General features: G+C 54.5%; 1 protein-coding gene across 1 annotated transcript; it reads left to right on the top strand.

Annotated features, from left to right (window-relative positions):
- The first annotated feature begins 798 nt into the window (after positions 1 to 798).
- CERS1 (ceramide synthase 1) lies at positions 799 to 17425 on the top strand. Its single transcript, XM_084759203.1, has 7 exons — positions 799 to 1159; positions 3600 to 3759; positions 8356 to 8536; positions 9870 to 10031; positions 10871 to 11018; positions 11141 to 11250; positions 17286 to 17425. The coding sequence occupies exons 1-7, from the start codon at positions 911 to 913 to the stop codon at positions 17326 to 17328; spliced, it is 1053 nt and encodes a 350-aa protein (XP_084615329.1). The 5' UTR covers positions 799 to 910; the 3' UTR covers positions 17329 to 17425.
- Positions 17426 to 17436: the final 11 nt, after the last annotated feature.

The raw sequence follows: 17436 nt of genomic DNA, 5'->3' as shown, positions 1-17436 counted from the left end.
GGGGAAAGACAGTGGACCTCCATTCCCTCACACTTGGCACGTGAGTGCACACACTGCATGAGTGCACATGCATGAAACTGGGGAGTGCGGCTACATGGGTCAAACCACGCCTGACCGTACATAACTGCCTTCCAAGCACTCAGAAAGCAGAAACAGGAAAACCAGGAGTTCAAGGCCAACTTCAGCTACAGCGAGGCTCTGTCTCAAAAACAAAAAAACAAAAAAGCTGCCTGAGGCAGTACTCCGAAGGTCAGTACAAGAGGCCAAGCACTGGAGGAGTCAGCAGAGGAAACAGACCAGGCTAATCTTGGTGGCTTTGGCTAGAAGACACTGGCCTTTGGACCGTTCCCAGCCGTGCTCCAGGTAACTCCTCCTACCATCTGTCAGCTCCACCCTCACTGTCTACCAGCAAGCGGCTGGGACACTCAGGCTCCAGAGCTGGCTGCAAGCGTAGACCCAGGCACCTGCTCTGCATTCAGGAGCCCGATGGGCAGAGGGTGGGTGCGGACCCAAGCAGGGGCCGAGTCCCTTTTTAATTGTCTCATTGGGTTGGTTTATTTGTGCGAGTGGAGGTCAGTGAAAATCATCTGTCCTCGCCTTCAGGACGTTAATTTGGTGGCAAGCTGCCTCTCTCGCCAAGCCATCTTGACCGCAGAAGCGCCCCGGGATAGTCGCAGACTGAGCAGTGGACCACCCAGGGCTCGGGGACCACTCCAGCTCACAGCGGCGCCGCGGGAGGGCGGGAGGAGGGGCGCCCCGCACCCCGAGGGGCGGGGCCTGAGCCGACCCCGCCCCCTCTTGCTCTGGTGGGGGCCCGCGCGCCCCCGGCCTGGCTGCGGCGCGTGACGCGGAGGCGCGCCGCGGTCGGGACGCGTGCAGGCAGCGGCGGGGACGGCGGGCGAGCGGTGGCATGGCGGCTGCAGTGACGACCACCGGGCTGGAGGCGCCCGAGCCCATGCCAAGCTACGCACAGATGCTGCAGCGAAGCTGGGCCTCGGCGCTGGCGGCGGCGCGGGGCTGTGGGGACTGCGGCTGGGGACTGGCGCGCCGCGGCCTGGCGGAGCACGCGCACCTGGCTGCCCCCGAGCTGCTGCTGGTCGCGCTCTGCGCTCTGGGCTGGACAGCGCTGCGCTCGGCGGCCACCTCACGCCTCTTTCGGGTCAGTGCGACCTGGGGGAGGGGGGCGGCCTGAGAACTGCATGCGGGAGAGTGAGTGGGGCCGCTGCTCACGTATGCCTGTGCCCGTGGTAGTCACTGGAAAGTGGGGGGCTCGGGACTGGGGATGCCCAGGATGTTGGGGCCTCAGAGGCTATCGCGAGACCCTTTGCAGCAGGGCGGGGTGGGTGCGGGGGTGTGTCTGAACCCCGTGACGCTGTGACGGATTGGGGGTCCTATATAGCGTGGGGTATTCTGGGTTCAGGAAAGCCAGATCCACACCCTGTCCTGGGCAGTTAAAATAAAAATCTAGGGCGATCCGCTTGGAGACAGCCTCAGGGCTATTGCAGACTTGAGGACCGACCCGGGGACCCATCTAGGGATCGACTTGGGGAACAAGGACCCTAGATCCTAGCCGGGGCGTGGTGGCACACGCCTTTCATCCCAGCACTCAGGAGGCAGAGGCAGGCAGATCACTGTGAGTTCGAGGCCAGCCTGGTCTACAAAATGAGTCCAGGACAGCTAAGGCTACATAGAGAAACCCTGTCTCGGAAGAAAAAAAAAAAACTAGATCCTGGACCCGGAGGCCTCGAGGTGCACAGAGGTCACCTGTGTCCTGCGTCACGGGGAGCTGCTGCTGTGTCTACACCCTGTCTGTGCAGTCGAGGCCCCGCCCTTGTCTTTGGTCTCCATCACTCCCGAACCAGGGATGGCACAGACCTGCTTGTCATGGGCCATGCAGAGGGGCTCAACCTTGGAAATGACCCTGTCTGTGCGTTCAGGGTCGCATTCCGCCACTCCCATGGGGGCAGTGTTCTGGTTTTGGCCACTGAGGAGGCCACCGCCCAGGTCTGGTAGTGATGACATTGGCGCCTGACCCTTCACATCTCCTGGGGAGGAGGGGGTTCTCTGTGGCATTTGTGCCAGTACCATGGTGGATACTCCCCAGGGGCCTAGCTGGGACATCCCGCCCCCATCTTACTGGAAGTCACCCGGGGCGGAGGCGTGGGGGTGGCGGTGGGGGGGACGACAGAGGTTATTGTGCCAACAAAGGAGCCTTTCTCTGCTGGCGGGAAGAAGCTGTTCCTTGTGAGATCAAGACAGGGTGTGAACCAGCTCCATGGCCCACCCTGCCTGGTGTCACCCCTGGGGTGAGCAACCTCAGGCCCCAGCTGCTGAGTGAGGAGGGCCCACTCCAGGGCAGCCCTGGTCCCCATCTGCCTTGGCGCCCAGCTGGGATGCTGAAGGCCTTGAGGCAGCCTGGTGCCACCCCAGTACCACCCTCCTCACCCTTACCAAGAAATGGGCGGAGGAGGGGCTGCCCCATTCTCCAAGCTCAACTTGGCAGCAGCCTGGTTGCTAGGGGTTACGGGAGCCGGGCTCTGGCTGTCTCCATGACAACCGCTGGGTGCTCTGGGCTCCTCTGGCCCCCTCAGCCTTGAAAGAAAGGGGGCTGGGTTTGGCTCGCCATTCTGGCACTCCGCCCCCAGTCTGGAGCCTCCCCCACCCAACCCACCCCCTGCTCCCCAGACAGGGTTTCTCTGTGTAGCCTTGGCTTGTCCTGGACTCGTTTAGTTGACCAGGCTGCCCTTAAACTCACAGAAATCCACCTGCCTCTGCCTCCCGGAGCGCTGGGGATACAGGCGTGCCTGGCTCTTTCCTTGACTCTAGTCAGCCCATCCCAACCGTTTCTCTGTAGCTTTTGAGACTCACTCTGAAGTCCAGGCTGGTCAGACTCATGGCAATCCTCCTGCCTCAGCTTCCCAAGTTTTGGGATGATAGGCACGAACCTTCTAATTGAGGGCACACTATCCTGTGATCCCTCCGTGTCCCCAAAGTCAGCTTGACTCCCCCATCACATGCCTCCCTTTTACTTTTGTCGTCCCCCCTTTCTCCCCCTAACACCACCCCCCTTCTCTTAGTCCCCAATCACAGTCCTGCGTCCCCCAGCTTCCCCTCCCAGGCACCCTCTTATGCTGGATTTTCCCTTCCGTCTTCCTCCCGATGGTGGGCGGGCAGGTGGCTACAAGTTTCCCTGTCCCCCAAGGGATTTTCCTTTAACGGTCGTTTCCGTTTTTGTCCCTCCCTGATACACCCTAACTCCCTGCTAGGACCCGAGCCCCCCAGGCGCCATGGACACCACTGCATTAGGCCTGAGTGTGTCCTGCACCCCCACCCCCACTCCTTCCTCCCAGGCCACACAGGACAGCTGGGTTCTAAGTTTAGCCCTTCACGGACACACACACACACACACACACACACACACACACACACACACACACACACACACACACACACACACGGGCTCTGGTTACCCCAGATGATAAGGGCACAGAGGCCCAGCCTTCTCAATGCCACCGAGCCTGGCAGGGCCCTGGGCCTTGCTTTTCCCCCCTGGAGGAGCAGCAAGCTCCCCAGTGGTAACCATCCCCATGTCCCCACAGCCCCTGGCCAAGCGGTGTCGTCTGCAGCCTAGAGATGCCGCCAGGTTGCCTGAGAGCGCCTGGAAGTTTCTGTTCTACCTGGGCTGCTGGAGCTACTGCGCCTACCTGCTCTTGGGCACCAGCTACCCTTTCTTCCATGACCCGCCCTCTGTCTTCTACGGTAGGAATCCCGTGGGACCAGTGGGAAGGTTTCTGTGGGGGTTGGCAAGATGGCACGTGGGGTAAAGGTGCTTGCAGCGAAGCCTGACAGTTCAAGTTCTAGCCTTGGGCCCCACATGGTGGAGAGATGTCCTCTGACCTCCATAGGTACAATATGGTGCGTGCACACACGCATGTGCATGCGTATATATACACATGCCCGCCCGCGTGCACACACACCACACACACATCTGGAACGGGCCTAATGAGATGCCAGAATGGAAACCCTGATGTCAAGCCAGCCCCTGGGAAAGCCCCTGGGAAGTGGGATGGTCAGCAGAGGGCGCCACTGAGGCGGCGCTGCAACATCACAGGCGGGGATTTGTGAGTGTAAAAATGTGCAGCACGGGGCTGGAGGGATGGCTCAGCACTGGCTCCTCTTCCAGAGATCCTGAGTTCAATCCCCAGTAACCACATGGTGGCTCACAGCCATCTACAATGGAATCTGATACCTTCTTCTGGCCTGCAGGTGGACATGGAGTATTCATATACATAAAATAAATAAATAAATCTTAAAAAAAAAAAAAAGGTGCAGTGCAGTGTGGGAGGGGCTCAATGCTGGGGACCACCAGTGATCTAGGAGGTGTGGAGATGAGCTTCCTGAGTGGGGCAGGGAGGGGTAGCTAGGGGATGCTGTGTAACCCCGGCTGTCTGGAACTCACTATGTAGACCAGGCTAGACGTAAAGTCACAGAGATCTGCCTCTCTGTGCAGGGATTAAAGGCGCGCCTCGTCTTGCCCAGCTACTAACTCATGGATAGATCCGTGGTGGGGACTAGAGCTGTGCGTTTCTTGAGCACACACAGGCTTTTGTGTGTGACCCAGAGACTCCTGCACACTGGACAGCGTGAAACAAGTGATCATGCGCTCACCCTCACTGGGGGGGAGTCTAGGCTGTCCCCACACTCTTTACTCCGGAGCCACGCCCACGGCCACGCCCACACCCGCTGATTGGGCAGTTCCAGGCAGGGGTTCTATCTCTGAGCCACCGGCCCAGGCTGGAGCATGGTGTACCAGGTTGGCTTGTACTAGACACCGCCAGGAGGAGGAGGCCCCCAAACCCTCCAGGGGACAGTCAGTCTGTTCACAGCAAGAAGTAGGAAGAGAAAACATGGAGGGGGGGGGCCAGTCGGGATGTGTTAACAGGGACAGGGATCCGACTGAAGGTGACTTTGGCTGAAACGTGCCAACCTGTGAGAGTGCAGGTAAGACGCTGTTAGGGGCTTGCTGAAGGATGAGGAGAGCGTTCTTTTCTCTTTTTAAACGTATCCGTTTATATCAGTGTGGGAGGGGACAGGTGTGTGGCACCATTTGCACACGTTCCTGAAGGTTCGAGAACAACTTTTGGGAGTTGGCCTTCTCCTTCCCTCATGTGGGGGCCTGGAATCGAACTCGGGCCATCCAGATTGGTGGCAAGCCCCTTTGCCCTCAGCCTTCCTAAGCCCATCTTTTTGGAGTTTTGTACAGGGTCTCATGTAGCCTAGGGTGGTCTCAAACTTACCATCCTCCTGCCTCAGCCTCTGAAGTGCCGGGTGGGGGTCAGAGGACAGCTCTGGAAAGTGACTTCTCTCCTCTCACCCCTGTGTGGGTCCCAGGGTTGGGATTCGAGGCGTGCATCTTTGCCTGCAAAGCCATCCAGCCCCATGCATCCACAGGTGCCTCTGTTGCTTGGCTGCCTGAGCTGGGGCTGTGAATACAGCTGGGGACACAGGTGTCACAAAGGTCCAGACAGATTCAGAGGACCACGGCAGAGGAGTGGAGGAGGCATAAGTGGGGAGCATTGTGTGGTGGGGGACTCACCTGGGAGGAGAGGCAATTGCCCAAGTGTGGACAGATGCCTGTAGGCACGGGTAGGTGGGAGGCCACGGGCACAGTCCTCTGAGGTGTCCCGGGCAAGGCGTTGCTATAGGAACCCTCTCTATCTCCTGGCTGGGCCTGGAGAACTTTAGCCAGGCATGAGGGTACATACTTCTCATTTCAGCACTGAGGAGGCTGAGGCAGGAGCATTGCTATGAGTTCTCAGGCCATGCTGGGTTACATACTCTCCTGTAGGCTCAATTTTCTTAACAAATATATTTCATTATGAACTTTTTTTTTTTTTTTTTTTTTTGGTTTTTCGAGACAGGGTCTCTCTGTGTAGCCTTGGCTGTCCTGGACTCACTTTGTAGACCAGGCTGGCCTCGAACTCACAGCGATCCGCCCGCCTCTGCCTCCCAAGTACTGGGATTAAAGGCGTGTGCCACCACGCCCGGCTTGTCATTATGAACTTATTAACTGAGAGTACGTCACTTATAACCCAACTAACCTAAACAATAGGAAAAGGAGATTAAAGAATCTTCCCTTTGTAATCAACTCAGATTTTTTTTTTTTTTTTTTTTTTTTTTTTTTTTGGTTTTTCAAGACAGGGTCTCTCTGTGTTAGCCTTGGCTGTCCTGGACTCACTTTGTAGACCAGGCTGGCCTCGAACTCACAGCGATCCGCCCGCCTCTGCCTCCCGAGTGCTGGGATTAAAGGTGTGCGCCACCATGCCCGGCAGAAATTTTTTCAATATTCGTCTTCAACTTCTTTGTTTATTGGCTAGAAAACCCCATTCCATAATCCTGTCTTCCCTTCGCATAAGGAGCCCAGTAGGAGAATGTTTTGAAGGCAAAATAACCAGAATGCAACCAAGTTTTGGATCAATTCTATCCACATATGCCTTTTGCAGTTTTTGCTCTACCAAAATTAACTCCTTTTCTGCTCCAGCAGTTAGACACCTTGGACTGTTTAAATCTGATTCCCTGTGTAATGTTTGAAATAAGTTGCTTAACTCATAGGTAGCTAGTTCAATTGTAGGCCTTAACCAGTTAATGTCTTCCATTAATTTTTGAAAATCATTTAGTGTTTGCAATTGATCTCTATGGATCTGTACCCTTTGGGGTCTTTTTTTTTTTTTCCAGTTATCTTATAGCCTAAATAGGTAATTGAATCTCCTCTTTGTATTTTTTCTACAGCAATTTTTAATCCCCAGCATGACAGAATGCTTTGTATTTCTTTAAACATTTTTTCTAAAGTCTCCGAATCAGAATCAGCCAACAGAATATCATCCATGTAATGGTAAATGATAGATTGAGGAAACTGCTTATGAATTATTTCTAATGATCTTTGAAGAAAATTTTGGCATAAAGTGGGGCTATTCAACATTCCCTGTGGGAGCACCTTCCAATGGTATCTCTTCATTGGACCACTGCTGTTCAGTGTAGGTACCGAGAAAGCAAACCTTTTCCTATCCTCATGCAAAGGTATCATAAAACAAACAAACAAACAATCTTTTAGGGCTGGAGAGATGGCTCAGAGGTTAAGGGCACTGATTGTTCTTCCAGAGGTCCTGAGTTCAATTCCCAGCAACCACATGGTGGCTCACAACCATCTATAAGGTGATCTGGTGCCCTCTTCTGGCCTGTGGGTGTACATGCAGGCAGAGCACGGTATACATAATAATAAATAAATCTTTAAAAAAAAAAAAAACCAATCATTTAAATCGATTACTATTATAGGCCAAGACTTGGGTATCAGGGAAGGTAAAGGAATTCCTGGCTGTAAATGACCCACTGGTTGGATCACCTTAGTTACCGCTCTCAACTCTGTTATCATCCTCCGTTTTCCTGATCCCTTTTTATCGCAAGCACAGGGGATTCCAGGGGCTGGTAGACTCTTCTGTATCCTGAGCCTCCAGCTGCTCTTGTACTAGATGATGAAGCTCCTGTAATTTTTCCTTTGTTAAGGGCCCCTGCTCTTGCCACACAGGGCTGTTTGAGATCCATTTTAGGGGCAAGGCTGTTGGCACATCAGCAGTGGCCCCTCTTATAAATTTGGACACCCAGTACCTGTCTGAGTTCAGACAATGGACACAGCTTGCGGTTGCTCCTGATTACTCATTTTAATACCTTCCCAGAAGCACGTGCCGTTTCCCCCTAGCTTCATTGTTGCTTGCCTCTGTAATGGCAGGAATATTAATCTGAGTTCCCCATTGTTGTAAGAGATCCCTTCCCCATACTCTCCAAAACAAACAGGGCTGGGGCTGAGGCGGTAGGCAGCCTGGCATGGGAGAGGCCCCTGGTCCCATCTATGTCAACCAGGTGTGCCACCCCCACAGACCCAGCATCCCAGCACTCAGGAAGTGGAGGCATGAGGATTTAAGTTCAAGGTCACCCTTGGCTACATAGATTTTTGAGGTGCGCCTGGCCTACATGAGACCCTGACACAAAAAAACAAGTCTGGCGAGATGACTCATCCGGTAACGGTGCATGCTGCCAAGCGCTGATGACCCGAGTTGATCCTTGGGACCCCCAGAGTGGAAGGAGAGAGGACTGGCTCCCTAAAATCGTCCTCCACAGGGACCCATGGCATGCAGGTGCCCACACACTCACAATAGATAATCTTATAGATGAAATGGGGACTTCCGGCCGGCAGGCATTTGAAGGACCCGAGCGCTGTGTGAGGCTGGGTTCGGGGGGCGGGGGTCTGGGGGCCACAAAGAGGCCCCCCCCAAACATGACCGCGAACCTGGCTCTTCCCAGACTGGAGGTCGGGCATGGCGGTCCCCTGGGACATAGCCGCCGCCTACCTGCTTCAGGGGAGCTTCTACGGCCATGCCATCTACGCCACCGTGTACATGGACACCTGGCGCAAGGACTCTGTAGTCATGCTGGTGCACCACGTGATCACCCTGCTCCTCATTGCCTCGTCCTACGCCTTCCGGTGAGTCCGTCTGGAGAGAGGGGGGGCTCAGAGACCCTGTCCTCACCCCCCTCCCCGCTCCCCCGGGCCCGAGCCTGTGTGTCAGTCCTCTCAAAACTCCCTTGCATGTGTATTTATTTGGGAGGGTGGTGTGGGTTCTGCCGCTCCCGTGGGGGTGTGAGTCCTGGGAATCGAACTCGGGTTATCAGATTTGGTGGCAAGTGCCGATACCCGCCGAGCCATCTCACCAACCCTTGGATGACACCCTTGACCCAGACACACAGCATGGGTTTACTCGAAGAGGATCTGGGGGCTGGAGAGATGGCTCAGAGGTTAAGAGCACTGGCTGTTCTTCCAAAGGTCCTGAGTTCAATTCCCAGCAACCACATGGTGGCTCACAGCCATCTATAATGAGATCTGGAGCCCTCTTCTGGGCATGTAGGCATGTACAAATAATAAATAAATCTTAAAAAAAAAACAAAACAACAACAACAAAACAAAAAACAAAAAAAACCGAGGATCCAGAAACAGTAGATCCTGGAGCTCCAGAGCCTGCGACCTTACCCAACCTTCTCAGCGCTGGCGCTGACACGGGAGGATCGCTGGAGCCTGAGTTCCAGGCCTGAGCTAGAGCAGGGCCCTGACTCTAACCACAGAGTAAGCTGGGCGTGGGTGAGGCAGGGGAATAGAGAAGTGACTCACCAGCTAGGAGCACTGGTGGCTCGCCTGGGACTCCCCTTCAGGGCACCGATGTCACCGACCTCCACAGGCACTGGAGCCATGGCTCGGGGCTAGCAGTGTGTAAACTGCTCTTTCGCTTTTCACTTTTCTCTGTGGATGGGTGTTTTGTCTGCATGGAGTGGGGTCCCCTGGGACTGGGGTTAGAGGTGGCTGTGAGCTGCCATGTGGGTCGTCTGCAAGAGCAGCTAGTCCCCTTAACTGCGAGCCATCTTTCCAGGCTTCGTTGCCAGAGCCGGGTCAGATTGCTCACTCCAGGGGATCCGACACCCTCTGCTGGGCTCCGCAGGCACTGCACACGGATACACACACACACACACACACACACACACACACACACACACACACACACACACACACACACACACACACACACACACACACACACACACACACACACACACACACACACACACACACACACACACACACACACACACACACACACACACACACACACACACACACACACACACACACACACACACACACACACACACACACACACACACACACACACACACACACACAGGAGAGGGAGAGAGAGAGGCAGCCCTACGGCCCTGGCTCTGCAGTCTTGGCGTGATTGCCCCTACCGCCGCCCCCCCCCCCCCAGGTACCACAACGTAGGCCTCCTCGTGTTCTTCCTGCATGACGTTAGTGACGTGCAGCTGGAGTTCACCAAGCTCAACATCTACTTCAAGGCCAGGGGCGGCGCCTACCACCGCTTGCACGGGCTGGTGGCCAACCTGGGCTGCCTCAGCTTCTGCTTCTGCTGGTGAGATGGGTGTGGCTTGGTGGGTGGGTGTGGCCAGATGGGGAGAGGTGTGGCTCGGTAAGTAGGTGGGGCCAGACTGGGAGGGGTGTGGCTCAGTGTGTGGGTGGGGCCAGGCAGGGGAGGTGTGGCTTAGTACATGGGTGAGGCCAGACAGGGGTGTGTCTCAGTGGGTGGGTGTGGCCAGATGGGGAGGGGTGTGGCTCAGTTGGTGGGTGGGGCCAGCTGGGGAGGGTGTGGCTTGGTGGGTGGGTGGAGCCAGAAGGGGAGGGATGTGTGTCTCAGTGAGTGGGTGGGGCCAGGCAGGGAGGGGTGTGGCTTACTGGGGTAGAGATATTCATGGATGGGGCTGCGTTAAAAGGGCAAGAGATAGAGCCATAGAATAATCCACCTAAACAGGCGTTTGGTGCACGCCTTTAACCCCAACCTCCTAAAGGCTGGAAGATCTCTATGAGTTCGAGGCCAACCTGGTCTACAAAGCGAGTCCAGGACAGCCAAGGCTACACAGGGAACCACTGTCTCAAAAAAACAAACAAAAGAATAGTCCCCCTAGCCCAGGGCGAAGCCAGATGGCATGATGCTTGGTGAGGTGGGCAGGGACAAGCAGAGGAGGGTTGTGGCCCGGCCTGGGAAGGGAGAAACAGAAGGCAGGGAGGGGGCAGGGGCTGGCAGCACGGCTGTTGGTAATGGGTGGGGCTTCTGACCAAGAGTCAGGAAGGGAGGAAGGGGTTGCCAGAGTCAGGGGAGGGGAGTTGAAGGCGGGAGGGGGTGAGAGGGTGGGGGCGGGGGGCGGGGGGGCTGCTGTTCCTTACCCTGGTCTCCCTGGCGGCCCCTGCCTCCAGGTTCTGGTTCCGCCTTTACTGGTTCCCGCTCAAGGTTCTGTACGCCACCTGCCACTCCAGCCTGCAGTCCGTGCCTGACATTCCTTACTATTTCTTCTTCAACACGCTGCTGTTGCTCCTCACCATCATGAACATCTATTGGTCCCTGGTGAGGCGGCCCTACGGGGTCCCCCTCTGTCCTGCGAGGGGGCTGGGTGCGGGTGCAAAGGGCCTGTGGGAACCATGCGGCCTCAGTGGTGCCGTTCTTTCCCCCCCGCCCCTCCCCCACAGTACATCCTGGCTTTCGCAGCCAAGGTGCTGACTGGTCAGATGCGTGAACTGGAAGACTTGAGGGAATTCGACACTCTGGAAGCGCAGACCGCCAAGCCCTGCAAAGCCGAGTGAGTGAGGCTGGGCCTCGGGGCCCCCAGCTCCTTCCTTTCGGAACAGATGTTGGTGTGGACCCCTGGGAATGCTGGGAGCACACAGTGAAACCCCCTGAGGCGCACAGGCTTAGATGTACAGCCAGAAACGCAACATCTGGAGCTGGGCTCGGTGGCACACACCTCTAATCCGCACTCCAGAGGCAGAGGCAGGGGGATCTCTGGGAGTTCGAGGCCAGCCTGGTCCACAAAGTGAGTCCAGGTCAGCCAAACACAGAGACACAGAGAAACCCTGTCTTGAAAACAAAGAAGGAAAAAAAAAAGGAAAGAAAGAAAGAAATGCAACGTGTGGGGATGAGACAGTGGGCGGCTGTCAGGGCTGGGGCTGCTTACTAGGCATGAAGGCAACGTGAGGGTCGTTGAGCAGAAGCCAAGGTGGGGGCTGTTGAAGGTTCCAGAAGGTGCACACCAGCCAGGCCCTGGCATATGCCGGATGCATCAGGCGGACCCCCAGGAGGCAGGAGGTGAGGAAGGAGAGAGAATGATTTAATGGTTTTTGTTTCTAACAGAATGGAAGAAGAGGACATTAAAATATATATATATTATGGTGGGCTTGGGACATGTGCCACAGAGGGTGTGGGGAGGGTGTCAAAGGTTAGCCTTCTGAAGTCAAGTCTCTTTCCACGAGTGCGTCCCAGGGACGGACCTCAGGTCAGGCCATCAGACTTGACTACAAGCCCCCTTTCCCGCTGAGCCATCTTGTTGGTCCTATGTTCTTCTGTTTTAATTTTTTAATTCTTTTTATTTTATTTTATTGTTTGTGTTTTGCCCACATGTGTGTGTGGGCATCATGTATGTGGGCAGTGCCCAGGAAGGCCAGAGAGGGCATTGGAGCCCCTGATAAGAGCCAAAGGTGGACAGAGGCCTCCACGTGGGTGTGGGGAATGGAACCCAGGCCCTTCGAAAGAGCAGTCAGTCAGGCGTGGTGGCATGCGCCTTTAATCCCAGCAATTGGGAGGCGTTTCTCTGTGAGTTCAAGGCCAGCCTGGTCTACAGAGCTAACTCCAGGACAGCCAGGGCTACGCAGAGAAACCCTGTGAGGAGGGGGAGGAGGAGGAAAAGGAGGAAGCAGTGAGAGCAGTTGGTGCTCTTGACCACTGAGCCATCCTCCTGCAGTGGTTCTCACCCTTCCTAACGCTGCTGAGACCCTGCAATACAGTTCCTCGAGTTGTGGTGACCTCCAGCCATAAGTTACGTAATTGCTACCTCAGAGCCGTAATTTTGCCACTGTTATGAGTTGTAATATAAACTTCTGATATGCAGGATGTCTGGTATCTGCCCTAGACCCCGGCTCTAAGTTCTTCATGTAAAAATTATTTGTGCGTTTTTAAAAAAGACTTATTTATATATAGTACTTACACCAGCAGAGGGCAGCAGATCTCATTGTAGATGGCTGTGAGCCACCATGTGGTTGCTGGGAATTGAACTCAGGACCTCTGGAAGAACAGACAGTGCTCTTAACCACTGAGCCATCTCTCCAGGCCCTATTTGTGCGTTTATTTTGTGTGTATGGATGCTTCTCTGCCTGTGTGTCTCCGCACCACCTGCGTGCCTGACTCGCACGGAGGTCTGAAGAGGCATCTGATCCCCTGGAACTGGAGTTACAGACAGTTGTGAGCCACTGGTTGGTGCTGGGCCATGAGCCTGGGTCCTCTGCAGGGGCAGCCGGCACTCTTAGCCAGTGTATGCCTCTGAATTCCTGAGAAGGGAAGGGAGTTGGACCTGACAGTCCTGGCACTCAGGAGGCAGAGGCAGCAGGACCCCCTGCAGTTCCCGGTCAGCTTCAGCTACAGAGAGACTGGTTCTCAAGAAAAGACCTTCACAAATAAATAGCCGCATCTTAGACCCTGCTAAGTCTGGGGCTGCTGAGGAAGCGTGTGAGGCCAGAGCTAGCAGCAGGGCAGAGCGAGTGTCCTAGTTTGCTGTGATGAAACACACTGACCAAAAGCTGCGGGGGAGGGTGGAGGGTTTGGCTTTCACACCCCAATGAGCTGCACAGAGAGGAGTCAGAGCAGGAAATTGGAGTAGAGACCTGCTGGCTTGCTCCCCATTGCTCGCTCTTTCTTTCTTTCCCTTCAGGTTTTCCAGGCAGGGTTTCTCTGTGCTGCCTTGGCTGTCCTAGAATTAGCTTTGTAGAGCAGGCTGGCCTCGAACTCACAGAGATTCACTTTCCTTTGCCTTCCGAGTGCTGGGATTAAAGGCGTGCGCCACCACTTCCAGGCAGCCTGCGTGCTTATAGCACACAGGACCACCTGCCCACAGTGGGGCCACCTGCCCATAGTGGGGCCACCTGCCCACAGTGGGACCACTCACAGTGGGCTGAGATCCCTCACAGTGATCAACAAAATGCCCCACAGACTTGCGTACAAGTCAGTCTGATGGAGGCCTGTGCTCTCCCAGTGACCTCAGTTTGTGTTAACGCTACAAAAAACTAGTACAACTGAGCCTTTGTCAATTTGACACATAAACACATTAGTGTCAAATTCTAAGTTTTCCTTTTTTTTTTTTTTTTTTTTTTTTTTTTTTCTTTTTCGAGACAGGGTTTCTCTGTGTAGCCTTGGCCATTCTGGACTCACTTTGTAGACTAGGCTGGCCTCGAACTCACAGCGATCCGCCTGCCTCTGCCTCCCGAGTGCTGGGATTAAAGGCGTGCGCCACCACGCCCGGCAAGTTTTCCTTTTTTATTCTCCCCAGTATCTCATGTTAATCCAGCTTTTGGTTTTTGTTTTGTTGTTTTTTGTTTTTTGTTTTTTGAGACAAGGTCTCTCTGTGTTAGCCTTGGCTGTCCTGGACTCACTCTGTAGACCAGGCTGGCCTTGAACTCACAGCGATCCACCTGCCTCTGCCTCCGGAGTGCTGGGATTACAGGCATGCGCCACCACTCCCGGCTTCCACAGTCCAGCTTTTACAAGCCCCAAGTCTTTAAACATTTTATCACTTGCTAGGCATGAATTTTTTTTTAAGATGTTTATTTATTATGTATACAATGTTCTGCTTGCATGTACACCTGCAGGCCAGAAGAGGGCACCAGATCTCATTATAGATGGTTGTGAGTTGCTGGTAATTGAACTCAGGACCTCTGAAAGAGCAACCAGTACTCTTAACCACTGAACCATCTCTCAACACGGTGGCACAGCTTTTAATCCTTGCACTTAGGAGCCAGTGGCAGGTGGAACTTTGTGAGTTCACAACCAGCTTGGTTCACACACACTAAGCTCCAGGCCTGCGAAGGCTACACAGTGAGACCTTGTCTCAAAAAACAAAAACAAAGCCAGGTGAGGTGACGCACACAGATTACTGTAAATTCAAGGTCAGCATAGTCTACAAAGCGAGTCCAAGACAGCTAAGGCTACACGGTGAAACCTTGTCTTGAAAAACAAAAACAAAATAAACTGGGCAGTGGTGTGTCTTTAATCTCAGCACTCAGCACTCAGGGAGGCAGAGGCAGGAGAACTGATGTGAGTTTGAGGCCATCCTGGTGTACAGAGCTAATTCCAGGACAGCCAGAACTACACAGAGAAACCTTGTCTTGAAAAAAAAAAAGTTCAACCACCCTTTAAATGTAATCAGTCTCTTAACCGTGGGCTTCTGTAAAATCCAAAATAAAGCACTTTTTACTCCAAAATGGAAGAACCGAGACGTGTGATCAAATAGAACAAAACCGAATTCCAACAGTGTGAATGAAATCTGTACCTCAATGTTGAAAGGCTGGGGTTCCTCTTCCACTCAGCATCTTCTGGGCTCAAAAGGCCATGGGCTTTGCTGAACACAACTCAAAAAGCTTGTCTCAGCACCTGTCGGCTCCACAGCTGCCAGCACCGTCCCGTGGCCCTGGCATCTGCCTCATGCTGGCCTCTCCATCTTCACCAATGGCCTCTCGTGGCGCCACGCCTCAGTCCCTCAGTGACCCCCTCATGCCTTCAAAACCAGTACCACACAGAAGACTTACACCTTACAAAGAAGACGGCCCCTCTGGACCATAGCTCCTGCATCCTGACCTGAGGAGACACTCCTAGGAAGACGTCACCAATGACACTGGTCTCAGCCACAGCTGATTCTTAGCTCCGGTGGACCAGAAACTATTAATCCCACTGGGCAAGAATAAGACCACTACCACTTTTTTTTTTTAAGCTAGATTTCAAACACAATGGACACCAGCCAGGTCCAGACTCAGGATTCCCAGAGACTAGTGCCGAACTACATGACTTGGGATCTGAAGAGGCAAAGCCTGTGAAGCTGCGCACTTCCTGCCTTCATCCGGTGGCGGCCAGCATCCATCCCGACATTCTTCCTGCATATATATCGCCCTCCTATGTGCGATCAACACATCTTGTGCAGTTGGAGCAACCAACCTTGCTTACTGAAGGGAAAATAGCTGTGGTGGGGCTTACAGCTTAGACATTTCTGACTTACAGATCTCATAAGCTAAGTGACTTAAACTTAAAACATAACTTTAGTCCTCACAAAGCCACCTGGTTCCAAAGATGACTTTTACAGCCCTGATGGACTTGTGGTCGTCGTGGTCCTTAGCGGCTGTCACGGTGGCATGAGCGCCACGCTGGGGCCTCACTTCCCGAGCTGCGAGCACTCAGCAAAAAGAACAAACCTCAAACCTGGTGAGGCCTCGAGCCCTGAAAGCTGCCTCCCAGCACACACCTCCTCGCGGGAAGCTGCAGCTACAAATCCTCCCCACGTCGCCCCACCAGCCACAGACCACAGACTCCAGGGGCCGGGAGTGGGCGTGCGAAGCTGCTCACAGCACTGCGCAGGCACAGCGGAGTCCAGCCGGAGGATGAGGTCTGACTGAGCCCGCAGGAGGCACGGCCAGTCCGTCTGCTCAGACTCTGATGTAGGCGAACCGTGGGATCAGACAGCGCACTTGGGAGAGAGCTTTGGATGGACGCAGCAGCCAGCTCCAGGCTTATGGCTGACTGCTGTTTGTCTAGATGGGGTTCAAAGCATCGTTGCATGTAGCCTATGGGCGAGTCTCATTCAGGGGTGTGTTGACTTGAAGTGGCGCCTTTTGTTTTTGTTTTTGATGACAGGGTTTCTCTGTGTAGGCCAGGCTGTCCTGAAACTCACTCTGTAGACCAGGTTTGCCTCAAGCTCAGAGATCTGCCTGCCTCTGCCTCCTGAGTCCTGGGATTAAATGTGGGTACTACCACCACCCAGCCCTTGTGTAAAGGGAAGAGACAGTGAGGACATATTGAGGAAGCATTTAGAACATTCCAGAGGCTTCCACAAGGCTTCAGACAACAGGGTGGGGGAAGCACTGAGTCAGGACAGCACACCCTGTTCTCAGGCTCGACCTCTGACCTCCACCCCTAGAGCCATCTGCTCTGCAGAGAGACACCCCCTGCCAGGCAGCGGGAGCTCCCCTGTACCCCTCCCGTAGGAGCTGACTCGGCTGAAGGTTCTTCCCTTCTCAAAGGAACTTCAGTTTGGCCAATAACTCCTGCAGGACTTGCTTGGCCATCAGGGAAAATGAAATTTCCTATACTGTTTAGAGATTCAAGTGTCTGGCATGGTGTGGGTACGCCTTTGATCCCAGCAGAGGCAGGTGGGTCTCTGTGAAGCTGAGGCCAGCCTGGTCTACAAAGGAGTTTCAGGCTAGCCAGGGTCACAACAAAACCCATAACTCCTTTAATCCCAGCACTTGAAAGGCAGAGAGGCAGGCAGATCGCTGAGTTTGAGTTCAGGACAGCCAAGATAACACAGAGGAACCCTGTCTCAAAAAACTAAAAACCAAAACAAACAAAACCAAACTTCCCATGACTGGGTCTGGGTGGGGTTGGGGGTGGTGCCTACTGTAGCTGAGGTCCCCAGCACTGATGGACCCTACAAAGTTTGCCAGAGATTCTGAGTGTTCTGAAAGGGGAGTTTGTGGGCAGGGCAAGCACACAGGGCTACGGCAGGCAGGGATGGTCTGGGTGGGAGCCGGGGGATCAGCGCTGCCCGGTCAGTACTAATCTGTCTCGACTTCTGGCCCCCAGGAAGCCGCTGAAGAATGGCCTGGTGAAGGACAAGCTCTTCTGAGTCCCTTGTCCTCAACTCCCGCCTTCCAGGACACAGTCCCATCCTACCTGGGAGACGGCCCCCCTCCCCTGGAGACTCGACCTGGTCCCTGGAGGCCAGGCCCCGCCT

This window comes from Acomys minous, assembly GCF_964271855.1.
Source record: "Acomys minous genome assembly, chromosome: 15".
NCBI classification, from domain to species: Eukaryota; Metazoa; Chordata; class Mammalia; order Rodentia; family Muridae; genus Acomys; species Acomys minous.
The sequence above is the reverse complement of the archived record's forward strand: the minus strand, read 5'-3'. Positions and strand labels throughout refer to the sequence as shown.

Coding starts and splice junctions, on each gene's coding strand:
- CERS1 (XM_084759203.1), top strand. CDS start 911: ATGGCGGCTGCAGTGACGACCACCGGGCTGGAGGCGCCCGAGCCCATG. Junction 3,760..8,355: donor CCCGCCCTCTGTCTTCTACG/GTAGGAATCCCG, acceptor GGCTCTTCCCAG/ACTGGAGGTCGGGCATGGCG. Junction 8,537..9,869: donor GCCTCGTCCTACGCCTTCCG/GTGAGTCCGTCT, acceptor CCCCCCCCCCAG/GTACCACAACGTAGGCCTCC.